The 25,945-nt window shown below is 43.7% G+C and overlaps 3 protein-coding genes across 4 annotated transcripts in view; 1 reads left to right on the top strand and 2 right to left on the bottom strand.

The window, feature by feature from the left end:
* Positions 1-3,067, bottom strand: part of trak2 (trafficking protein, kinesin binding 2) — a 49,300-nt gene extending 46,233 nt beyond the window's left edge. Inside the window, exon 1 of the mRNA XM_083634024.1 lies at positions 2,977-3,067. The gene's annotated coding sequence lies outside the window, so the exon portion shown is untranslated. The remainder of the gene's footprint in view (positions 1-2,976) is intronic.
* A 3,257-nt stretch (positions 3,068-6,324) lies between these two features.
* On the top strand, positions 6,325-14,965 carry ap4s1 (adaptor related protein complex 4 subunit sigma 1; the record flags this gene model as incomplete). Its single annotated transcript, XM_083632871.1, has 6 exons — positions 6,325-6,437; positions 10,586-10,742; positions 13,940-14,026; positions 14,262-14,330; positions 14,483-14,494; positions 14,837-14,965. Exons 2-6 carry the CDS (start codon positions 10,605-10,607, stop codon positions 14,963-14,965), a joined length of 435 nt encoding a protein of 144 aa, XP_083488997.1. The 5' UTR covers positions 6,325-6,437; positions 10,586-10,604.
* Positions 14,966-14,990: 25 nt separating this feature from the next.
* hectd1 (HECT domain containing 1) overlaps positions 14,991-25,945 on the bottom strand; it is a 167,895-nt gene continuing 156,940 nt past the window's right edge. Inside the window, exons 42-45 of one of the 2 annotated variants that reach the window (XM_083632869.1) lie at positions 25,128-25,278; positions 20,494-20,638; positions 16,612-19,929; positions 14,991-16,289 (exon numbers count right to left, since the gene is read on the bottom strand). In XM_083632869.1, coding sequence (XP_083488995.1) covers positions 19,792-19,929; positions 20,494-20,638; positions 25,128-25,278 — 434 coding nt within the window. In that variant the 3' untranslated portion in view covers positions 14,991-16,289; positions 16,612-19,791. Of the gene's footprint in view, positions 16,290-16,611; positions 19,930-20,493; positions 20,639-25,127; positions 25,279-25,945 lie in introns of those variants that run through there. The other variant, XM_083632870.1, reaches the window with a different exon arrangement.

Below are 25,945 nucleotides of genomic sequence, written 5' to 3'. Positions count from 1 at the left end.
TGTATGTATATATATATATATATATATATATATATATATATATATATATATATATATATATATATTTACTTTTCTCCCCAGAATTTCAGTAAACCTTTATGGCATACTATTACTACTGGTGTTGACAGTGTTGACAGTAATAGAAGATGCCAAATCATTCAAAACAATAAGCAATTTGCTTTTAGGAGCATTGTGCCAGCGTGCAGCACTGTTCCAAAACGTGTCAACGTGTGTCGTTGCCTGGGAAACGCACATCCCATAATACAACTGTTCGCATCGCATCCCATAATAGTATGATGATACTTGGGATGCCATTGCGAACATAGATGCAAACTTGTTAGCTAAAAGTTTAGCGTCTCCAGCAAGGGTCCCCACCGTTGCGGTCGGAGTACGTTTCGAAATCCCTCCAGGCCTGACAATTTTTCTAGGGGAAACACTGCCAAGGATTTATTTTTACACGGGGGAAGAGCTACCCAACACCGGATGTTTAGAACATCAAATGAACTGGGTATAGATTGGAATTGAATATGTATCGTGTTATATCAATAATCAATAAGGAGTAGTAAAACAGACAGTGGATTGTTACTGTTAATACAGAGATGCTTTTGACAAACCTTGCCCATGTTGTGCCCTATACCTACCCTCCACATCCTTTACTACGCATCATGTACAACTCCAAATGCCACCTGTTTTGTTTACCTTGCCACTTGTCACATGTGTCTGTGTGTGTGTGTGTGTGTGTGTGTGTGTGTGTGTGTAAGCATGTCTGTGGAAGGAGAGAATCCCAGAGCAACATTCAGCCTCCCCAATAAGCTCCCCACACATGATCTGTGGTAAAACAGCTCTGCACCCACTGTACAGTTGTTTTCCTATGGGGTGAGCAGCAGTGCCTCCCAATTATGTGCAGCGCCGCTACCCTTGGTAGCCACCTTATGCTCCGCTCAAGGTTCAAATTGTTTAAACTTTGACCTAGGTACCGCTGACCTTTCTCTGATCTACCTCGCGGTGAGAGAAGAGAAGATCACTTATGTGAAGGCAGCTTTACATGATCGTGATGCTGAAACTGTTTGCTTCATAAAGCAGATTAGGGAGAATCACTGTGAAAAAAGAGATTTTACCACAGCCGTGCATATTATGGACGTATTTGCATTAAGCCTTTGAGAGTGAGCAGAGAGAAAAAAAACTCTTCTATGCAATTTGCAAAAACCTTGTATACATGTGTTATTTTAACACCGATTGACATCAGAAATTGGTAAGCAACAAAAACATATTTTCCCACCCAATTTGAAATCATGCCAGGCTTGATCATGCCTGTATGCTTATGTTATGAGTTATCATCATCCCATGAGTTTTTGAGGTTTGACAAGTGCTGGTTTATGATATTGCCTAGCCTTCTACTCTGGGGAGTTCAAATCATGAATATTGGTACTTTCAATTAGCTAGCAGATGGGTATTTATTACCAGGCTTGATGAGGATTGTTGACAAGTCAAAGTTCGCCTAGATTCCCGACAGTCGGTACTACTACTGGCCTGACTCTCATGATATGGCAGCCGGGTGATGCGTCTATCTCTGTCTCGTCACAATATCTTAGATCTGACAAACTAGCATGTGACAGTGTGGCTCAAAAGAAAAGGGATACAAAAAGCAGCACGTCACTGGATCAGAGGCTCCTCCAGTGACTGCACAACCCCCATAACCTCTAACTGGAACATTAACAGACATTCTCAGCGCAGCCTGGCCAAAGGAAGCCATACATTTATCCAGCATGATTAACGGCATTATGGCAACATGAAATACTTAGCTCGCTGAGTGAGTGGTATAGCTTACATTAAACCCTAACCCCCGATATGTGTTGTTCTCTTGTATGAAAAGGTCAAGCCACCTCAGTACATAAATCTGAGAGCTGTACTATACTGGCAAAACATTACTTTTTACAAGTCTTCAGGAACTAGACCTAGTTATTCAGATTAAATTCTAACTATAGACCTTTACGAGACATTCACTTTTGCAGATAAACAAAGTGTTGACCTGAGAGATTTGTGAATGGTCTGGGGTTTGGCCTCACACACACTGGGGCTAGGCAACCCCATGTCAGCCAGAGAGGGAGAGAGGAGAGGACAGGTACGGAGACTGACAATGCAACCTTTCCCTTAAAATCAAGGACCCAAATGTAGGTCGAGGTTAATTACTGTACAACACTGATTTTTGTTTATAATGCGAACCAACCTAGCACGCTTTACAGAAGAAGCTAGACAGGCTTGAATGTGTGAACATTTCTCAACTGTTGTGTTAGTGTACAATGATGAACTTCAGTTTCTATTCTTTCTTGCACAAAATACATACAGTAAATTCCAGTAAGCACTTTCATTTCAATGACCATGTCATGTCTATTTTCTATAACTTTCAATGCCTTGATTCGCCCCCTCACATTCACAACTTGAAGGATTTCAAGGGCATGTGGAAACCCTAGCCTTTCGTTGCCAAATACACACATTGCGTCATCTATCACACTAGCAAAGTGTATTAGCTGTACAAGGTTATAACATTAACGACGTTACCTTGGTCGTTAACAAAGCATACTAACCAAACAACAGTTAACTTAATCATTTCGCCGCTATAGCTAACAACATGACAAGTGACAGTCAGTGACAGATACCGTAACACAAACGTAGCTAGCGTTAAGGTTAAGAAAATGTTAGTCTCGCCAATTAAGGCGGGGTAGATGGGGGTTTGCCCTAAACAAACTCTGCTTGAGATTGATCTTTGGTATTGTTGTGAAATAACGCTGAACATGTTTTGGATGCTGGGCGAGGATGACAGCTTCACTAGTATTACAGCAGTGGCTAACGACGTTAGCTTCCACTAACAGCTCAATTAACGTAGCAACATCTGTGATTTCAGTCCACAAGCCTAAATCCTAAATCTCAGACATTAACGTTAACAGCAGATGATTCCGTAGCATGAACGAAGCTTACCCGTTGGCAATATTATTCAACACCATGGGCAATTCCAATTGTAACGTTGCATGTGGTCCCTGTCAATCCATTCCCTTCATAAAATCTCAACAATGGACGGATAGGATCTTCTTCTTCTTCTTCTTCTATTGAGTTTTATGGCGGTTGCCAAACAGATTTGGTGCATTACCGCCACCTATTGAATTTTGTATTCCTCAATCTTAGTGCAACTAATTACAATGATCTTCATGTGTCCACCCAACAATGTGCTCCCATTCATAGCAATGCCCATTCTATGACCCAGACACACTTGTCCGAGTCTGTGCAAATTCATCCCTCAAAGTATTCTCAATCTCCTCTCCAGAAATGTCCATAATATTCAGGAACCACCACCATCTTTATTTTTTCCATTTCCCCTTGTACCTGAAGACCTCTGTCCCATCAGCAACAGCTCCGTCATGAACCACTAATATAACACTTCCGTTTGCGCAAGCTAGCGAATGTATGAATTCCGGTTTGGACGTTCAGCCTTCAGAGTAAAAGCGGCGTAATTCATGTTTTTAAAAGGCATAGAAAAATGGTTAGTTCGCAGATTAAAACAATAAACAAAGTATATGTAACAGACTGTTCTGTATCTGTTCATGTGTTTAGTGAGTGAACACACTGTCCACTTCCTCTTCCGGACTTCACAATAAGAGTACACATGAACAGATAGCCTACAGAACAGTCTGTTACATATATAAAGTATATAAAGTATGTAGCCTATATCATGTGCATATATCGTTTGTGCTGCCACTTTCGACATAGGTCGGCTGGGTGTACAGTGTCCAATATTTTTACAAAAATGTCAATATGAGCAGTGGCGCTGGAAGGACTGTTAGGTAGGCGGTGCTGTGAGGAATGGACTCTCGGTGCTGCCCGCAAGGGCAGCGCCAAAGAAAATTTGACGTTTTTTGGACTAGAAGAATATTTAATTTTAAATTAACATAAGGATTATACTGTTGTGATGTCATTATTCAGTATCTTCTCCTTTTCTCACTCACTTTCATGTAAGCACCTGCTTAGTCGTTTTACACTACAACAGACAGCAACACAGGCATAAACACTGAACTTATTATTATTATGATGGAAAACCAGATTATGATGAAAATCAAACACTTTTGAAGAGAGAGTGTATGAAATAAGATTAGAGCTGGGAAGCACAAACTGTTTTTTAATGCGTTTTGTTGCTGTTATAAACACAAGACAGCCAAATCCAACAATTTCAAAAATCCCATCTCTTGCGACCAGCATGGCCGTAACTAGCTATGAGCACGGGGAGGTCCTCCCCTAATATTTCAGAGATTTTTATTTTTTTATTTTTATTTTTTTATTTAGCCTTTATTTAACCAGGTTTGTCCCATTGAGATCAAAGATCTCTTTTACAAGAGAGACCTGGCCAAGAAACAGCAGCAACACAAAGTTACAACAAACAAACACATAAACACATACAATTGAAAAACATTAAAATGATCAAATAAAACATTTGCATACAGACAGTCTGTTCTCAAGAGATTTTACCATAGCCTTAAAACCATTTAAGGTTACTAAGCTATTAAGTTTAAGATCAGACTGCAGACTGTTCCATGCGGTGGGTGCAGAGAACCTAAAAGCTTTCTTCCCCAATTCAGTTCGGACTTTGGGAACAGAAAATTGTAGAGTGTCCTGAGAACGAAGATTGTAAAAAAATAAAACAATCTGCATGGAAAAGCATGAAAAACACGGGATCGCTTTTATTTTGAAACGAAAGGCAGGTCAGGCAGGAAGTCATCTGACGCCGCGTCCGCGGTAACTTCATTCCGAGAGAGCAGCAGCATGGTGGTGAGTGATGACTGTCTGTCTGCCTGGCGAGATAATTGAAGGTGAGCGAGCTGCGAGACAGTGAGCGAGTGAACGACAGACAGTGAGTGACACTGACAGATTTTTTAGCAACAACCAAGAAAGTAAGTGTCTAGTCTGTCTCTTAAGTAATGTTACCTGTGTGACACGTTGGGATGCTACTGGCTAATCATGCATGATGCCAATTGCCAAGCTCCCGAAGTCAGGTATGCAGGTGGCTATATGCATGGTTTCAGTTTCATGACCCAATAAGTAACAAAAAGAGGTGGTGTAAAGTTAAAAACAACATAATATATTTTATTTTATTTTTCAATCGTTCCTATCAGGAATAAATAAATGTCCCTCTGTATGTTTTTTTATTATCGATGATGACTTTGTGTGTTGTGTACGGCTTGGGTTGTGTACCTGTGTTTGTAGGTGTCATTTTGATATGAATTTGGCTAAAACAGTTTGTGTTTGTTAGTTACAATTATGTTGACAGGAGAGCTGAGCAGGTGGTGACATGAAAGAGAATATACTGAATAATGACATCACAACAGTATAATCCTAATGTTGATTTAAAATGATATATTACTCTAAATATGGCTAAAAAAGGGGGGAAAAAACCCTCAAAATTTTTTCGGCGAATCCGCCTCCCCTTGCTGGACTCCCCCTATTTCGGAACCCTGGTTACGGCCCTGGCCACCAGGGGGTGCTGTAGCACCCTCCTTCCAGCCCCCTTGAATATGAGTGACCTCTGGGTGGGTTTGACGGCCTGCCATGTTTGTTTTACTCCTCCCGAGGTTAGATGACAGTGTGATGTGATAGAGGAGGTCTTCCTGAGCATGTGCATATATCGTTTTGCTGCCACTTTCGACACAGGGGTGTACAATGTCCAATATTTGTACAAAAATGTCAATATGAGTGACCTCTGGGGGGGTTTGACGGCCTGCCATGTTTTTTTTTTACTCCTCCCGAGGTTAGCTGAGAGTGTGATGTGATAGAGGAGGTCTACCCGAGCTCGTGCATATATCGTTTGTGCTGCCACTTTCAACACAATCCTGTCCAGTGTCCAATTTGTAAATGCTATGCACTCCAGTGAACAGCTTTTATCTATTAAGATACTGAGAAGAATGTTCTCAATGTTATTGAAACAGTTATTGTCATACAGAAACATAATTTGTATTGTATAGCTTCATTTAAATGCTTAGTTTATTAGTTTAATGTGGAAAATAATCATTTTTCAATCGCCTCTGTCTGCTCTATTGTGCAGAATCGTTCTTTTACTTTGAAAAACCTCACCGGAACTTCTTATATTCGCTAATAGCCATAACAGAGCTCTATATTCGCTGACAGCACACAGGCGTTGAATCCGTACTCTACACCAGCCGTAAATTCGTGGTTGGAAGCTTGCTGACGTCGACGGTGGGTCTGACCAGAGCAATCTAGTAAGAGAGTGGCGTCAGCGGAGGTCCAAAATGTCGCGACTCTTCTATATACATCACTCTGGGTCTGACTACGTGAGACTACCAGGGAGCTAACACGTTAGCCCGTATGCTAGCTCGTCTGTTTAACCGGTTAACAGCGGTGTCAGGGTCTCTCTTCTGTCTTCTTGTTATTCTCAGGTCAGTGTCTGTCTGTCTGTCTGTCTGTCTGCCTGCCTGCCTGCTTGCCTGCCTGCCTGCATGTCGTACCATTTTAGCAATGGGTTTACATTTAAATTACTTGGAATGTTTATATAAATGGTTTATCATTTTGTAAATACATTGTAATCCCCATTACCCCAATCTTTCAACGTACCCCCTGCAAGCTGCTCAAGTACCCCTAGGGTACGTACGACGTGTAGCCTACCCCCCTGGTTGAGAAAAGTGCTGAGAGTGAAAATGATACTCAAGACAAGTAAAAGTACAGCTGTTACTTTATAATATATTTACTCAAGTAGAAGAAAAAAATACCCATACTCAAATAATTACTTGAGTAAGCATAAAAAGTATCTTGTAAAAAACTACTCAAGTAGCAGAAAGGCTTGGGAAGTAACTGATTACATGTAATCCGGTTACTGTAATCAGGATACAAAAAGTAACCGTAATCCCTTACAGTTACAGAAAAAAAGATGTAGGCTAATGAAGATTACAGTTACATTCAGTAAAAAAATTGATTAAAGGCAAGGATTACAATTGTGCCATCGGCTCATACTACCACACATTTGCTCGAGTAAAATCATTGATGACATCACAATTGGCTCAAGTGACATCACGGATGACATCACAATCGTGACATCACAATTGTGACACACCACGCACTTAGCCAATTTTAATATTTTATTTATTGTACATTGTGTATTTATCCAAGTGGCTGTGCACTGTAAATATTGACTCTTCTCGTCGGTTCTGGCCGGAGCTGGATAATATTGGGACTATCAGCACTTTAACTGTTAAGGGTGGTGTCCTGTTTCCATACTTATTCTGCCTGTACACCAACAGCTGCACCTCCAGTCACCAGTCCGTCAAGCTCCTGAAGTTCGGGGAAAGAACCACTCTCATAGGGCTCATCTCAGATGGAGACAAGTCTGCGTACAAGCAGAAGAAGGTCGACCATCTGGTGACTTGAGCCATTTCTAAACATTCAGTGAATTCCTGAACATTCCCAGACGCTACCCGGTCAGCCTGCATGTTTAGCAACAATGATCCTGTATATGCGCACTCCCGCGAGCTTGGAACTTTTCTACCCCAGCCCCTAGTACAAGATCCGCGTCCCTGGCAGAGCGGCTGTAGTTTAGCAGCTCCCAGCACATTTTCCGGAACATGCTGTGAGCGGGCGGGTGGTTAAATAGCACATACAAACCATTAATGTTCCCGTGCATTTTTTTAAAATTATAATAATTTCATGAATGGACTTGTTTACGTGGCTGGATTATTTGGAAGAGAGACAAATTGGTGAGTAAACAAGTAAAAGTTGAATCGTTTCTTTTCCTCCATCTGCCAGTTTGAAAATGCAACATGGAGATGATAGCCTACATAGGCTATTGGGTGATAAGTGCCTACTATTAACGTTCATGTATATATGAATTAATCGTTCGGCATATCAATGAATTAAACTGCAAACTCATGATCAGCGAGAGAGGACAGCCAAGTGGCAGAGATGAGAGAAGCCAGAACACACTCCCCTCTCCACGGACAGGGGCGGCTGATTGAGGCGCTCTTTAAAGTGGAAATTAGTTTACCAGAAACACATTTTTGTTCTGAGTTTTTAAAATTAATTTCTGCTTTTTTTGTTTACACTTAATCCGACATCATGTTAGTTCAATCATTTGTTTGAAAATTGTGAATAATATATATTTTTTCTGCCGGTGTTGGAGAGAGACAAGCCGCGCCTGGCGCTCAGACTCCTCTCCACTGTCGTGAGTTTATTCCCCAATGCCCACACACGTTTTAAGCTGCAGTGTTTTCTCATCAGACAATGTAGAGGAAATATTGGCTCATATTTGTGTCCGCAAATGAATGCAATAACGAATGGTCTGCGTCCCAAGCTTGAACAGAATGACATGCCTGTTGAATGCCGTACGTAATATAGGCATATTCCCGCTGCAAAGTCGACCTCTTAATGAGAGCATTGGAATAAAGATCACCTATAGAGCTATAAAGAGTAGACTACTAGAGGAATAAATGCACTCGAAACATTTATTTAGATCCAGTGCAGAGAATTTGTAGCCTATATTCTGTTCAATTCTGCGCTGTCTCTCTGCCTGCCTCTCTGTGCAGCAGGCAGCAGCACTGTTCAACACACGTAGCCCCATCCCCGCCACTCTACTCAGCCAAAATACGGAACATTTCCCCTGTATAGATCCCTCATGTCTAGAAGGATAAAACCGGTAAATACCCTGCCCCGATTTACCGGGCATAGTCCAGACTTCATGTTTAGAAATGGCTTAGGTGTCACCAGATGGTCCTCTCAGTGGGGGCCATGGTGCAGTTGTCAGACATACAAATCTAGAAATAAGATGCTTGGAGTTGAGGAGGGCTTAACAAAACTTTTTATCTTCTGAATATTGATATGACAGCTACGCTGCATATTACACTAAGACAAATTCCTTTACATATTGTGGCAATAAAAGTGATTCTGATTCATATAACCTGTAAGCCTAATTAGACCCTTTTCACAGCAGACATTTTGCGTCTCAAAAGCAGGGTAAACACAGGTGTTTCCAATAACATTAATGAGGGCCCCGGCACTGGAACAACTAATGCCTACCCCACACTACAGGATAATTTGCAAGATTATGGCCAAGATTCCCCCCTCCCGATTTTCTCAGGGGTGCTCCCGATTTGAGCCGCGTCAGGCAGATAATCTTCCCAAATGATCCTGTAGTGTGTGGGGTTCAAAGATTCACAATCGGGAAGACTGCCTCTTCCCGATTGTGAATCAGGCATATCTAACATGTTAGATATTTACAACCCGACAGGCGATTGCATCTTGAGCAGAGAGCCAGTAGTAGCTGCGTTTCCATTACAGTTTTTCGCAAAATAATCTGGTCCGCGTCCGCTCGCAGCCCCGCACAGAAACAAAGAACGAGGAAATTGTCATCGAGGTGAAATACCCGTGCGTCTTTGAACGGGACGGAAAACTAATGCTATACTGCAAAGCATGTAGCCTACAACAAGCGCTTAGGTCTCATATGCTTCCCGCATCGGCGAGTGTCCGCACGGAAAAGTGAGTCAAATCAGCAGACGCCCCCTCCACAAGGCACCTGTGCAGACGGTTTTCCCGTGCACAGTAGGTCTACACCCCGAATGAACGCGGCTGGGCGGACAAAGTGGAGTTTTCAAGACTTCCGCGAGCAGAAACCCACACAGTGTATAAAAGCTCCACACGTTTCCTCGTCAAGATTCAGTGTCTCTCATTTCCGTGCGACACCCCAAACTTCAAGCATAATTCCAGCATAATGCTATACTGCAAAGCATGTAGCCTACAACCAGTGTTGCCAGATGGCAAATGTTGAATTATCGTACCAGAGGGTCAAAATTATCATTTTTGGAGTGAAATTATCGTACGCCCCCTCCCCAGCGCGGCACGCCTTCGGCACGCCTATGTCAGGGGGGCTGGCTGATCACAGGCTAGCTAGACTCTCATAGACGTAGGATTCGACTGTGTCACAAAATGATGAAATTATCGTACATTTGGGGGATTTTATTATTATTATTATCATTATTACTACTACTACACCCGGTGCGCACACTGAATAGACATTTTAAAAGTTAACGTCGAGCCCTGCTTCCAAGGTGAATCTTCGGCATAATCTTCTAGTGTGTGGGGTTGCGTTTGAACAGACGCGATTGTGTGTGTGTCCCAAGATTGAAATGTTAAAAAAATCGGCTCTCTCTGTCCTGTAGTGTGTGGGCTCTCAAGATTTTTATAATCTTCAAGGATTTGAAAATCCTGTAGTGTGGGGTAGGCATAAATGGAATGGAAGTTGGAAACCACCGTTAATGTTATTGTGGTTACCCTGCCTTGAGAGACAAAATGGCTGGAGTGAAAATGGACAGTAGGCAACAGAAATATCTGTCCTTTCATTGTCCCAAACCAAAATGTTTAAATACAATTTTGCTGACCTACAGGGTGGAACTAGTCACTGGTCGGGGACAACATGGACACTGTTTGTTTGATTACATCTCTGACCTCATTGTGACCCCACTGTGACCTCATTGTGACCCCACTGTGACCTCACTGTGACCCTGTTGTGACCTCCCTGTGATCTCTGCCCTCTGGTCTGCAGCAGCTAATCAGATTGGAGGATGATCCAGTTTGTGTTGATGGTGAACAGACAGGGTCAGACCCGGCTCTCCAGGTTCTACCAGCCGGTGCCGCTCAGCAGGAGGTCCCAGCTAGAGGCCGAGGTGGTGAGACAGGCTCTGAGCAGAAGGAGAGACCAGGTACCTGTCTGTCTGTCCGTCTGTCTCTCTGGCTACATTTTCACTAAGGTGCAGAATGAACTCTGTCAATACACAGGTTTAAACGTCTTCTCCTTCCTACAGCTCCCCTGAAAACCAGCTACATCAGTGGTTCCCAACCAGCGGGTGCCGCGCCACAAAGCATTTGCTGCCGGGCCGCGAGAAAATTATATAAGTCGGCAGGGAGAAAGAGAGAGACACACACACACACACACACACACACACACACACACACACACACACACACACACACACACACACACACACACACACACACACACACACACACACACAGAGAGCCAGTGTGAAATCAAAAGTAAAAAGACAAGAGCGCAAGCAGTGTTTCCCACAGGATTTTGAGTATTTGTGGTGGGGGACCGCAGACCCCCTAGGGGGGTGTGGGGGCATGCCCCCCGCGAGATTTTTTTAAACATTTTAAAGTAAAATGCATGAATTTGGTGTACTTTGAGAAAGCTTAAGAGCAAAATTAAAAGGCTAGATCTATGAAGAACATGTCATCATTACTGTGCTGTGGGTTTACAATGACAAACTAAATTTCTCCCTATAGGTCAGGGATACTCAACTTGCTTTGCCACTTTCGTGAAATGATAGAAGGCAAGGGGCCAGTTAATAAACAAACAATATACATTTTTCTGTAGCGGATTGTAGGTTTTTGGGGTGTCAGCCGGAGTTTAGGCTGACAGTGTTGTGCACACCGGATAGTTAGGTTAAGTTAGTTAGGTTAAGTACATACATAAGTGCCTGGGTAGCGAGCAGATGGCGGTATTTGACAATTTAGCAGCTAAATCATAGATTATTGAAAGATATTCCATATTCCAGACTGAAATGCTATAACAGAAGTATTGGCCAGAATGACATGAACATTTATTGGACACTTATTCAGCGGATATCTTGCATGTTGCGTTCAGGTGCACTGTAATTTTTTTTTTTTTTTTCTTCTTTTTGGTCAACATCTTATTGTGGCGGCCCGCCACAAATTCCTTTATGTATGGGAAACACTGGCGCAAGCGAGGAATCAGGATCATTGTGCTTTTTTCCAGCACGCATTAAAAACTCCACACTGGATCGGTTCATTTGCACATCGGGCACAATCAGTGTTGTAGTTAAGTCAAGTCACTATATCTCAAGTCTGAGTCGAGTCCGAGTCCCCAGTGTTCCAAGTCTGAGTTACCAAAGAAGAGTCTGAGTCAAGTCCCCATTGCCCGAGTCCAAGTCATCAAAGTTGAGTCTACTACAGGCTTGGAATTTCGCCATTTTAGGCAAGGCCAATTGGCTTTCGGTGTCACACATTTTTTTGCCGCTCAAAGGCCATGAGTGAAATAAAGGGATTTGGAACCTCCAAATAATTTGATTTTCCAATAAGAAAAACAGAAAAATAAAAAAAAGAATGACATGAAACACGTAAATTATTCACCTTTTTAACAAACATTTGAAGTTGTCATATGTCTCCCTAATGTTATACTGATTGATGATGGCATTGGCTGGCCAGCCTATTTAGTTGTCTAAACCTATACAGTCTGCCTAAGCAGAGAGGGAGAGAGACGAGCAGGCAGTGGTGTGCGCACACACACACACACACAAATAGTTACATGCATAACATATTTTTTCTGCCAGCCTGCATGGTGTCTAACCAGTGGAGTAATATGTTTCCATATTGTTGTACAGTATGGAAACATACTGTAGAACAATAGGAATAATGCACATCAGATCATAAATCAGACCATTAGTGGTGCCTGAATTATTACTGCAATTATCATTTTATAGAAATGACTGACTTATTCTAGAAATAGGCTATAGCAATGACTGAGAAATGTTACAGTGTCTGCAGGAATGAAGAGACGGTAGGTCTGAATCCAATGGGATTTATTCCACACACACCAACTATTTACATTACATGTATCCTGTGGCTACATGACATGTCAACAACTTGCTACAACTGGACAGAGGTAACCCGGAAACTACGGCAACACTCTAGGTTCGCAAGACCCACGAACTCCACCCCTTAAAGGGCCCGCGGCAACAAGGTGAATGTTAAATACCAAATAAAGTAAATGCCTCTCTGTCTGTGGTGTGGTACCGCCACACATGCCCCCCCAGAATTCACCTTAACCCAAACAAACTAACGGATAATGCGACCGCAATGGCTCCACTTAAAAGAAACAGTCCCAGAGTCCTGAACAGGGGCCCCCTGGTAGAGCCCTGCATTCTGGCCCGAACCCGAGGCCCGGCCCGACCCTAGGGCTGATTTTCACATCACTAGCTAGGGCCGGGTCGGGGCCGAGGCCTGCCTGTTTTGCTGTTTAATGATTGAACTGACACATTGTGGTGTTCGGTGTTTTCATGCACTTTTTTTGTATAGTGCTGATTTAAATAGGACTTTCCAGGTGGTTCAAGGACATTCCAGGTCGGCCACTTCGCGGCCTCGCCCGTCCTGTAGCTCGCTGAGCTGACCCTGCAGCTCGCCAAGCTGGCCCTGCAGCTCGCACTCGCAGCTCGGCCGCTGCGCGGCCTTGCCCGCAACTCCTCTGCTGTGTGGCCAATGAGACCAGCATCACTGATGATGTCATAGTGGGATTTATGACATCACGGATGTCACAGTGGGACAGAGAAACAGAGCCCGAGCTCCCTCATCAGTCGTGGGTTTCTTGGCTGGAGGAGCTTTAGCACCTTCTCTGGCCCATGGAGCTCGCTTTTTCTCAGCAGTAGTCAGCCCTTTTCTCAGGAGCTAATGATCCTCTTCAGTGATGTCACTCGCTGGGATTTATGACATCAGTCATCAGTGGGATTTATGACATCACTGGTTACATCAGTGGGATTTATGACATCCCTGATGACATCACTGATGATGTCACAGTGGGATTTATGACATCACGGATGATGTCAGTCAGACAATCACAGTGGGACAGACAGAGCCCGAGCTCCCATTTATGGTGGGGATAGATAGATAAGGTTACTACAGACACAATGCCAAAAGACTTCAGTAGCAAAATGGCAAAAGGGGAGTACAGATTAAATTATAAACAGCAGCAAACTATTGAAAACATGATTCTTCATGTGAATTTACTGAATGTCCATTAATTGGGAATGTGATTCACGCTGCACGGAGTTGCCTGCCTGTCTGTTTGATTGCCTGTCTGACTTCCTGTCTGTCTATGCAGTGTTCCTTTGTGGAGTATCAGGACTTCCGTCTGGTGTACAGACAGTATGCGGCGCTCTACATCGTGGTCGGCATCTCCGAGGATGAGGTAAGTCTCCTCCTGATCTCATCAGCTCACAGCTTCCATTCATACTGAAGCAATGTGACAGTGAGACAGGCTGTAGACATTCAGTGAGACAGGCTGTAGACATTCAGTGAGACAGGCTGTAGACAGTGAGACAGGCTGTACAGTAACAATGTTGTTGTTGTTTCTGGCAGAACGAGCCTAAGCAGTGAGACAGACTGTCAAGTAACAGAATTGTTGTTGTCATTGTCTCTGGCAGAACGAGCTGTCCATCTACGAGCTGGTTCATAACTTTGTGGAGGTTCTGGATAAATACTTCAGCCGGGTGGTGAGTCCAAACTCTGTCTGCCTGTCTACTGTCCACTGCCTGCCTGTCTGTCCACTGTCTCTCTGTCTATCACTCTGTCTGTCTGACCAATGTCTGTCTGTCTATCTAAGTTGTTTTCTAACCACAACAGTTTGTTTTCTGTCTCCCAACAGAGTGAACTGGATGTATCCTTTACTCAACATCAGACTGCCAACTCATGCAAATACAAATGTCAATACTGTCTGTTTTTACTGTGGGAGAGTACTGCTGGTGTCGGTTGTGGCTGCCGCTTCTCCATCTGTCTCTCCCTGTTCTACAACGTTACTTTATTCTTTATTCGCTTTTTGTTTTACTTCATGGTACACCCTGGTCTCCATACTTGTTTCCCCCTCCGCCCAGTTTTGCTGGGATACCGGGCAACATATCCAATACAAAATGAATGGGCAGCAGTGACAGCAGGTGTCTGCCTACATGAGAAAAAAATTGCTGCAGTCACAGATGTTTCCTTGTCCTTGACACACTCTCAGATCATGTTCAACTTGGACAGAGTTCACATCATCCTGGACGAGATGATCCAGAATGGCCATGTAGTGGAAACCAACAAGAGCCGCATCCTGGCTCCTCTCACCGCACTTGACAAGATGGCAGACAGCTGAGGCTCTGCCCTTCACTACGCTCGACAAGATGGCCGACAGCTGAGGCTCCGCCCCTCACCACACTCGACAAGATGGCAGACAGCTGAGGCTCCGCCCCTCACCGCACTCAACAAGATGCCCAACAGCTGAGGCTTCCATTTCCGCACTCGACAAGATGGCTGACAGCTGAAACGCCGCTCCTCACCACGTTATTATGGATCCCACTGCAGTTGTGGGCAGAACACGCCCTACGCAGCACTCAAGCGCCAGAATTGGGCAGGCAGGCCCCCATGCAGACTGTTCTGAGTAGCGCACCAGGTATTTTCATCTCGCCTCAATCTGATAGCCTAGGCAAGGCGGTGGTGGAACTGTCGTGACATATAACGTTAAGTTACCTGTTATTTTCATTACACATTATTGTCTAAAACATGTTTATCCTCAGATAATTTGACTTGAGTGCAAGACTCAAGAGCTCCCCACGTTCTGAATAGCAGGCATTATCTGCTCAAGTTGCCTATGCAGATGCAGATATCTGAAATGGAATAACATCACTATGAATAGGTTGATATGGTCTAAAATATATGATGTGTGAGCCTTCTCCTTTGAGAGAGCGCATGCATGGTGACGTAAGGTTAGTGTGAGCCTGAGCTGTCAAAATGTGACTGGGGGGTATATTGGCTTGCTCCAGGCGCATGAATGTTGTGTAGGCGGGCGCAGGGCGTGTTCTGCCCACAACTGCAGTGGGATCATAATAACACCACACTCGACAAGATGGCAGACAGCTGAGGCTCCGCCCCTGAAGTGATCCCCACCCCCCAGGATGGTACTGGGATGACCTGCCCCACTTTCTTTGATGGACCATTTTGATGGTCTTGGCTTGGTCTCCGACAAAGAGGACTGCATTTTATTTGGAGACCAGTCAAGACCACATGCAGTAACATCATGACCTGCTGGGGCATCATCTGGTTTAGTTATTTCTTACTGGTTGGATGTAATGCAGGACAGGAAGGATTCTGCTGCCTTTATCACAGCAGAGAGACCATATTTCTCCCAAACTAGCTTCTCTGCACTGGCTTCCTGTAAAATCCACAATATAATTTAAAATCCTTCTCCTCACCTATAAGGCACATAATGGTCAGGCACATTCTATCTTAAGGAACTCATATTGCCTTATTACCACCCTACTAGAGCACAAAGGTTCACTGAAACACACCAGGCTGAGTCACATGACCACCTCTCGATACAGGCTGAGTCACATGACCTCTTGATACTAAACTAGAATGATCGCACCCTGGATATATGCCTCCGGCAACAGGTGAGCAGTCGACATGCATGTCTGTCCAGGCTTGTGAAGAAATTTGTGAAGAAATGTGAAGAAATTTCGTCAAGGTGTTACTGAGATATGGCGTTACCGAGCTTGAAAATGGCGTTCGGGAGGTCACAGTGACCTTACTTAACCTTTGACCACCAAAATGTAATCAGTTCATCCTTGAGTCCAAGTGGACGTTTGAGGCAAATTAAATGAAATTCCGTCAAGGCGTTCCTGAGATATCACGTTAACAAGCTTGAAAATGGCATTCGAGAGCTCACAGTGACCTTGACCTTTGATCACCAAAATGTAATCAGTTCATCCTTGCGTCCAAGTCGGCGTTCAAGTCAAATTGGACGAAATTTCATCAAGCCGTACCGGAGATATCGCATTAACTAACTTAGGAATGGCGTTCGTGAGGTCACAGTGACCTTGAACTTTGACCACCAAAATGGAATCAGTTCATCCTTGAGTCCAAGTCGACGTTTGAGGCAAATTTGATGAAATCCTGTCAAGGCGTTCCTCAGATATCGGGTTAACGAACATTGTACGGACGGACAACCCAAATCCATAATGGCCCCGGCCTGGCTATCGCCGGTGGAGGCATAAATACTAAAGTGGAACAAATACATGTGATGGATCCAGTCAGTCCCTCCAGGAAATTGCATTGTTGCGATCGCAATAATAAATGCAAATTCAACCAATCTGCAATATTTGTGGGGGCTTGCAATTTTTCTAAATTCCTGTGATTTCTCCGCAAAAACTGCAAAACAGGTTCCTCAAATTCCAATTGTTCCTAGTTCCCGCAGTTTTACAGAAAACAAAAACAAAAAAATCGCATAAAATCTCACAAATCGTATCACAATTTTTGAGAAAAGTTGCTGCAAAGCATTTTGATCGCAACAATCACAAAACTTAGGAATGGCGTTCGTGAGGTCACAGTGACCTTGAACTTTGACCACCAAAATGGAATCAGTTCATCCTTGAGTCCAAGTCGACGTTCGAGGCAAATTTGATGAAATCCTGTCAAGACGTTCCTCAGATATCGGGTTAACGAACATTGTACGGACGGACAACCCAAATCCATAATGGCCCCGGCCTGGCTCAGGCCCGGCTCCAGACCCAAGTTACAGAGGGGGCCTGCCACTAGCTTGGGGGGGCCAAGCTACCCAAGGGGGGTCCGGGGGGATTCTCCCCCGGAAGAAGATTTTGTACATTTTAAAGTAAAATTCGTCAACCTGGTGCATTTGAGAGCAAAATGAAGAGGCTAAATCTGTGAAGAACTACACACATCTCTAATGTGTTGTGACTTTACAAATAATTAGGCCTAAACAATTAATATTAAGTGTATTTACACATTGTGCACAAATTGCATTCATTGTGACAAATTTACAATAGTTAATATCCAGCCAGAATCATTGCAAATGGATGTTCAAAGTAACAGTTAGCAATAGCATTCAGTTAATCAATGCCTAATGACAGCCAGATTCCATGTTAAACTTTAAAACAGAAAAACGGAATAACGTTTAGCAAAAAAAAAATTTTTTATTTTTTTTATTTTTTGGAATGGGGGGGCCAGTTTGTTGAATGGGGGGGCCCGGCCCGGTCAGGCCCCCCCCTAGCGCCGGGCCTGGCCTGGCTATCGCCGGTGGAGGCATAAATACTAAAGTGGAACAAATACATGTGATGGATCCAGTCAGTCCCTCCAGGAAATTGCATTGTTGCGATCGCAATAATAAATGCAAATTCAACCAATCTGCAATATTTGTGGGGGCTTGCAATTTTTCTAAATTCCTGTGATTTCTCCGCAAAAACTGCAAAACAGGTTCCTCAAATTCCAATTGTTCCTAGTTCCCGCAGTTTTACAGAAAACAAAAACAAAAAAATCGCATAAAATCTCACAAATCGTATCGCAATTTTTGAGAAAAGTTGCTGCAAAGCATTTTGATCGCAACAATCACAAAAAAAACTGCGACATCCTGGAGAGACTGTCCAGTGTTATGTGACTTGTGAGAACATGAGTGTGTGAGCAGAAAGCAGCGGGACAAAGAGTGACATCATAATTTGCAAACATTTTAATGGTTATTTTTGGAGCGTACACATTTGAAAATATCTGTTTACCTCAAACTGCAACTTGAGTTAAATAAATGTTTATAATATACAAAGAAAATACAAGGGAGCGCAGAGCTTGCTTCTTTTTTCGTATTTTTTTCTTTTTAAATGTGCCTTGCTCGCTCGCACACACACGGCCCAAGCCAACCAGTGTTTCTGTCTCTTGCTTCACTGTAACGCACTCGACCTTTGACCCTTTAGAGCCGGTTAGAAAAATAACCGAAACAAAATACAGAAAAATGAGAAAATAAGAAACTAATAATAAGCATGATGATTGTTGCTGTGAGATCAAGGGAACCCAAAACAGAAGCTACAATTCAAACCAGGCACTAAACAACCTCAAACACACACACAGCAGCCAGGAGAGTCTGACAGTAGGGATGCACGATGATATCGGTCGATAAAGGATTAAAGCAACACGCCAACATTTTGGGAGATTGGCCTATTTGCCATCTTCCCCATAGTAAGACGAGAAGATGCATGCCCTTCTCTGCTCTGATGTAGTACAAAATAGCGACATGCCCCTCCTGCTAGTTAGCTTAGCACAATGACTGGTAGTCTGCGGGACGGGCTAGCCTACCCCCGTTAAGTCACCAAATACACATTGCAACAGCACCAAAATGGCTCTTATCTACTCTTGTGTACATGTGACTCGAGACAGTCATTTTTGAAGGAAATACATACCTGGAACTTCCAGTTTTGTTAGGAAAGAAGTTTGTATTTGTATTTGCTTAAAAATTACAATGCCTTGTAATTTTACATTATTATTTCATAGCATGGTGAATGCACAAGTCACATGTACATACAGGTAAGTGTTTTGGTGCTGTTGGAATGTGTAGGTAGGCTAGCCCGTTCCGCAGACTACCAATCATTGTGCGAAGCTAACTAGCAGGATGGCATGTAGTTAATTACTTTTCTACTACACACACAGAGAAGAGAACGGCATCTATCTTCTCTTCTTACTATCGGGAAGATGGCAAATAGGCAAATCTCCCAAAATGTTGGCGTGTTCCTTTAAAATGAAATATCGCCATCGGCCCCAAACGCACATTCCTGTCGACAAGACAGGCCGATAAAATGAGGCTAACGCTAACCCAGGGAGAGCATCGTCCAAGCCTTTTTCAGTAGGATGGATCTTACAGGTTTATTTGAAAGAAAATGTTAAATAAATAAATAAAAATCCAATATGGTGCATCCCTAACCGACAGGAAACACAGCAGCCGGTGAGGAAGATGAAGGCTGAAGGAGAGACAGAGGGGGTGAACGAGGAGAGGAGATGAGGAGAGAAGGTGTCTGGTTAATGGCACCTCCTCTGTCTGTCCAGCATGGCGATAAGTTGTTGGGCCGGTCTGTGATTGGCTGGCCGGTCTGTCAGTCAGAGCGGCGTGTGGAGAGCATGCTCAGTGTGCCCGGGGACCGGGGTTTGTCAGTTGAGGTGGAAGCCTTTCTCCATGGTCGCGGCCAGCAGGCGCTCCCTCATGATGTCCTCTGAGGAATACTCTGGAAGCTTCAGGTAGTGCACGCAGGTGTTCACGGATGGGTAGCTGCAGTCTGTGGCGTCCACCTGGGGAAGGGGGGGCAGGTCTAAATCAATATAATTCATGTGATTATGAGCTCAACTTTAAAGATTTTGGCATCTGCAAAAGTGACAGTACTTCCACCATTTTTGAAGAATGACCCAAGATCCTGTTCTCAGCTACAGTGGTAAGCAAAACATGTCGTCACAGTGAAGTTGACCTTTGAACTTTTAGATATAAAATGTCATCACTTTGTCATTTCCAAAAATGTCTTTTGAGGTCACAGTAACCTTGACCTTTGATCACCAAAATTGTAATGAGTTCATCCTTGACTCCGAGTGGACGTTTGTCCAAAACATCATTAACTTAAGTTATCCCCATGGGGAAATTAATTCTCTGCATTTGACCCATCCTCGACTAGGAACCTTCCTAGAACTAGGAGCAGTGGGCAGCCGCAGTGCAGCGCCCGGGGACCAACTCCAGTTCTTTTGCCAGTGTCAGGGGCACTGACAGGAGTATTAACCCTAACATAATGTCTTTTGGTGGTGGGAGGAAACCGGAAGGTAGAAGCAGCATGGCTGTTTGTGTGTGTGTGTGACAGGGCTGCGTACCTTGCGGACGATGGTGAGGCGGGGGTGCAGGTTGGCCAGGCCTCCAGGGGGCAGTGTGGAGCAGCCGGTGGTGAACTGCAGGAAGGCTTTCCTCTCATCTGAACACATCCCACACAACACTCTGACGAAGCGCACAAAGCCCGGGCTGAGGGAAGAAACAATACAGCTCAACAACAACACTGATGAAGCGCACCAAGCCCAGACTGAGGAAGACTGAGGAATATTTTGATTATAGATGCTACGGTTCAACAGTTATGGACCAAAACGTAAAGAGGGCTGTTATAGTGCCACCTAGTGGTCAACTAGTGTAATTTTTCCCACCCATAGTAAAAGGCGACTGTGAACCTACCTACCAAGTTCGGTAGCGGCAGGTGTTATGGTTTATGTGTGGGATCAAATCGGCTTGCAAATTGGTAGTCTTGGTTTCCAGACGTTTGGTGAGCGGCGCCAACAGCGCCACCTAACCACCAAGTGAAACGGATTAAGACAGAGCTGAGTCTAGCAAATTGGTGACTAAAATGGGCGAACAAACCCTGTTATAGGGCATGCGCACCCTGTTATAGGGCCTGCGCCCTGCGTGCGCTTGCCAAAAATTGCGGGATTTGAGGGAATGTAATATAATGTTATCTATCACATCCGCTAACCTGTTGCTCTTTGAACAACTCGGGATATTTATCGGAGAGATGTTTGGCCAAGCTGGACATGATTGGATCCATTCGCCTGCAGCTTTGAAACATCGTTTACAGACGGGCTATGTTGTGTCTGTGTCAGCAACATAACGGGGGGAGGCAGCTGGGAGGATTACACTGGAAGAAGCGCCCATATTTCATGTAAGGCATCATGGCAGCTAAAACATAAGGTGGATACCCGTCTCTTCTCTCTCTCTCAAATGCCCTAGCCAGCATACTCTCTAAAGTGCTAGAGAGAATTTTGCTGGACAGAATTGAATTGTACATTCTTACCACTGATAATCAGTTTGGTTTTAAATGTAAACACGGAACAGACATATGTATATTTGCTTTAAAAGAAATAATAACCAAATATAGAAGCCAAAACTCAACAATGTTTTTGTGCTTTATAGATCCTCTAAGGCTTTTGATAGAGTTAACCATAAACTGTTTAATAAGTTGTCCCAAAGCCAAGCCACGAATTTTAGCATTTTGGTATATACATCAATCTATGCAAATAAGATGGGGTAACTCTGTGTCTGCTCATTTCAGTGTGGGTAACGGCGTCCGGCAAGGGGGGATTCTTTCTTTATTTTTATTTAATGTATATGGATGACTTGTCCACTCAACTTAATGTGTGTACAACTGGCTGTGTTGTTGGAGATACTGTTTTTACTCAGCTTATGTACAGTATGCAGATGACTTGGTTGTGTTCTCTCCATATAGTGCTAGCTTACAACAGCTACTTAAGATATGTTCCCAGTACGGGAAGTATGTCAGTCTTCCCCAGGGCAGCTGTGGCTACATCACCCGTAGCTTACCACCACTGGTACGAATGGTGTGAATGAATAATGATTCCTGTGAAGCGCTTTGGGTGTCTAGAAAAGCGCTATATAAATCCAATCATTATTTATTATTAGTACGGTATAGAATGTGACATCCAATACAACGGCAAGAAGAGTAACATTATGATTGTGCGTTGTAAAGAAGATCGAGGGGCGCTGTGGCTCAGGAGAAAGAGCGTGTCGTCCACCAACCAGAAGGTCGGTGGTTCGATCCCTGGCTCCTCCAGTTCGCATGTCCTTGGGCAAGATACTGAACCCCAAATTGCTCCCGATGGCTGTGCCACTGCCAGCACCCTGCGTGGCAGCTTGCCGCCTTCGGTGTGTGAATGTAGGCACATTGTAAAGCGCTTTGGATAAAAGCGCTATATAAATGCAGTCCATTTACCATCGAAAGTCAGTTTTCCCTGATTTTTATTTGAGTAACAATGTTCTTGAAGTATGTAATGAGATTAAATACCTCGGCCATTGTATTACAGATGATTTGTCCGATGATAAAGATCTTCAGAGATAGCGTTGTTATAGGAGCCCAGTCTATTACTGTAGGCTACTGAGGTGCTTAAACCGCGGATGACCTGGGTACGCGCTCGCTATAGTTGATGTTACATACATACGATATTGTTGTGTGTTGCGTAGGAAAATGATCAAGGCAGTCCTTCAGTTGAAAACGTGGATTTATTACTCCAGTGCACCAACGTGAATACGGTCCATTTTTTGTTGTCCAAACACAGAAAAGACAGAGCACACCAAACAAATGTTGCGCCACAGCGAAGCGGTCAAAAACCCTTTGCCCTTCCGGGTCAAACACCTAGTGAGCAGAGGTGAAGGCAGCACCTATGTAGAATACCTGAGCCCAGGTAACATGGCACAGCGACACCCCATGGACAAGTAAAAATATGACAGCACAAAATCAACCACAAATATGACCAGAACACATTTGGCACTTACAAGCGTTATAAACTATACGCACAGGCAAACATGTTGATTCTGATGATAAAGATCTTCAGAGACAGCATTGTAAACTATACGCACAGGCAAACATGTTGATTCGTAAATTTCATGTGTAAGTCAGATGTCAAAGCCTCACTGTTCAGAGCGTACTGTACACCGCTGTATGCTGCTCACCTGTGGGGCAGCAACAGGAAAAGCAGCATGCAAAGACTAAATGTGGCTTATAATGATGCTCTAAGACTGTTGTTGCGTGTCCCTAGATGGCACAGTGCCAATCAGCTGTTTGTCAGTGTAGGTATACCTACATTTAAAGCGCTTTTAAGAAACCTCTTCAGGGCTTAAAATTCACTTTGCAAACTGGGGGGGAATTCCCCCCTTATGTTCTCCAGATAGGGGAGATTTATAGACTTTGGGGGGGATTTTTTTCAGCCGATACTATAACCGACAAATATCTGCTTCTCCTGTCCGATAAGTGATAATTATTTCACATTTTTGTATTTAAAAAAGGAAGTTCACCTGTAGTTTATGCACACCTGAGTCTAAATTACTATGGCTTTTGTCATTGTGTTTTATCTGCAGACTAAGCAGTCATATGCTTTCGGTTCTATCAAAGCCTTTATTTTTTGTATTGAGTGATACACTACTAATTAAAACATATCATATCAGAAGTGTTTGTTTTGTGTTCACAATAGTGATGTCAGTTAGATTTGTTACATCTGCGTTTCTTACTGTCATGGTACTGGCAAAGCTGTTCAAATTTTGCATTGGGGAGAGTTCTATTGAAGTGAATGGGCAGGCATGGGAAGTCTGTTCCATTATAAACCATTGTGTCATTCCACTTTATTGAAAATGTTTCCACCTGATTAAAGAAAATACATTATGTGATGTTAACTGATGTATGTATTGCATCAAATATTACATGTTTTCTTTAATCAGGTGGAAGCATTTGTCAATCAAAAGTGAGAGGACACAGATCATGGTTTATAGAGGGACTGACTTGAGGCCTAAACATGGTCGTCCTGTCAGAGCCTCACCCCGCCCTCCCCGTAGGACGGCGGGTGGAGCGCCGTCCTACGGGGAGGGGGCGCCGTCGGCTGACGGGGGCTGCTCGAAAATGTGACTTCACGGCGACGATACGTGCGTGACGTCAGCTGCATGAGAGTTGTGATTGGCCGTTGCCTTGGCTCATCGTCGTAAAGTCGCCTTTCAAAGCATGACGTTAGATTATAACGAACTAGTTGTGTGGCTTAGCCTTCCCAAATGTTGAGGGTCGTTTTTTAGAATTTAATACATAGAATTGGGAACGTTACATTCAATTTCATTCAGACTGCCTGGCACACAATCTCCGCCATTTTCACACGGAGCTTCCACAGGAGGAGGGAGGGTGGGAGGGGGGAGGGCGTAGTGGCGTCCGAGCATGTAGGGCTTGCTGGCGCCGCCAGACGGCGAGACGGCTCCAATTCGAGGCGGACGGACCTGCAATTTAACGTTAGCACCCGTTAGCCACCGTAACGTTAGCCGGCTGTTTATGGAGCCACCAACCGACACAAAACCTGGACGTTTCATTTCGGGTAAAACATGAGTTTTTTATATGGATTACGCCATCTCTGGGAGTATGAAGTTCTTTGCATGCGGGGATATTTGGTCACAAGAAGCGGTTTGCTGCTTGCCGAGTGGGGAGGCGACGCGACGCCTGAAGAAGCTACGTTCAGCAAAACAGTCAAATCGTGTGTCCGACCAGTCCGTATTCAGCACCGGCGGCTTAACATAATGGAGATCGGCGCGCAAACAATTGCGTGACTTCTCCCGCATTATAAATTACAAATCTGCGGGAATTGGCAAAAATATGCGCGATTCTCGCAATCCCGCGCCGAATTTTAAGCCCTGCTCATGTACAGATTTGTACATGAGTACATTAGTTAGTTTGTACATTAGATGACTCGATGAACAGTGTTATTGTGGCCTTAATTAATCCTGTCAAAAGTAACACCAGGTTCAACTCAATCATGTGGCGACATTGGCGAAAGAGCCTCTATGTATTGTGACTGTAATCTTGATATCAAGGTTTGTTGTTTTTAATTTCTTTCTATGTTTTGTATTGTATTGTAATGTGCTATGTTCTATGGACCTTCCTATGTGTCTGGAATAAAGTTGAATTGAATTGAATCTCTACCTGTCTCGGGTGTATCCCAGCTTGGGTTCGGTGTAGTTGATGATGTCATCGGCGGTCCAGGAAGGTGATTGGTTGCCGCAAAGAATCATCTGGACTTCCTTATGGCTGAAAGAACTCAGCTTCTCCATAGGAAAGACTCTGTTGAAGCCCTCTGAGGAGAGGAGACAAGATGATGAAGTGATGACATTTTATATCCACAAGTTCAAAGGTCAACTTCACTGTGACATCTTGTTTTGCTTACCACTGTAGCTAGGGGTTACATTTTTTCCAGGTTTATTTGAGCTATTTCGGTTATTTTTAGAGTGTCCGCTTTTTCCCGCCGTGCCGTTACTTCACATGGGTTTTCATGTAAAAAAAGCGACTGTGTACATATCCCACTCATTTCACTCTGAAGTTCCCAAACATCCAGTAGGCCTAATGATGCATGAATTGTGTTCTGGGCTGAATCAGTATGGTATAATGTTCCACGCTAGGTATGCCAACAGAGACATATGAAAATTACTGGCTATAATAAATCACAATTAATATATAGATGTTTTTTATCAAGTCAAACAAGTAGGTTAAGGGATCAGTATAACGATAATAGCTAACAGTAGCCACAGGAACTACAACAACATTGTCAAACATGTGTCCCAACTAAGGAGGTTCTCTTCCACCAGTCACACAGCCCAGCTCCACCCAACCTCTCACCCCTCCTGTCCCACTGAGCTGATGGTCTGATACTGTTATGAAAACACAGCAATTAATACTGTCAGACAACACATAGCCTGCTTAGGCTAACCACCTAACGCTAAATAGTGTTACAGTTCAGCATCAAG

The sequence above is a fragment of the Poromitra crassiceps genome (assembly GCF_964638095.1).
Source record: "Poromitra crassiceps genome assembly, chromosome: 3".
In the NCBI taxonomy this organism is placed as follows: Eukaryota; Metazoa; Chordata; class Actinopteri; order Beryciformes; family Melamphaidae; genus Poromitra; species Poromitra crassiceps.
This window is presented reverse-complemented; position numbering and strand designations above follow the sequence as displayed.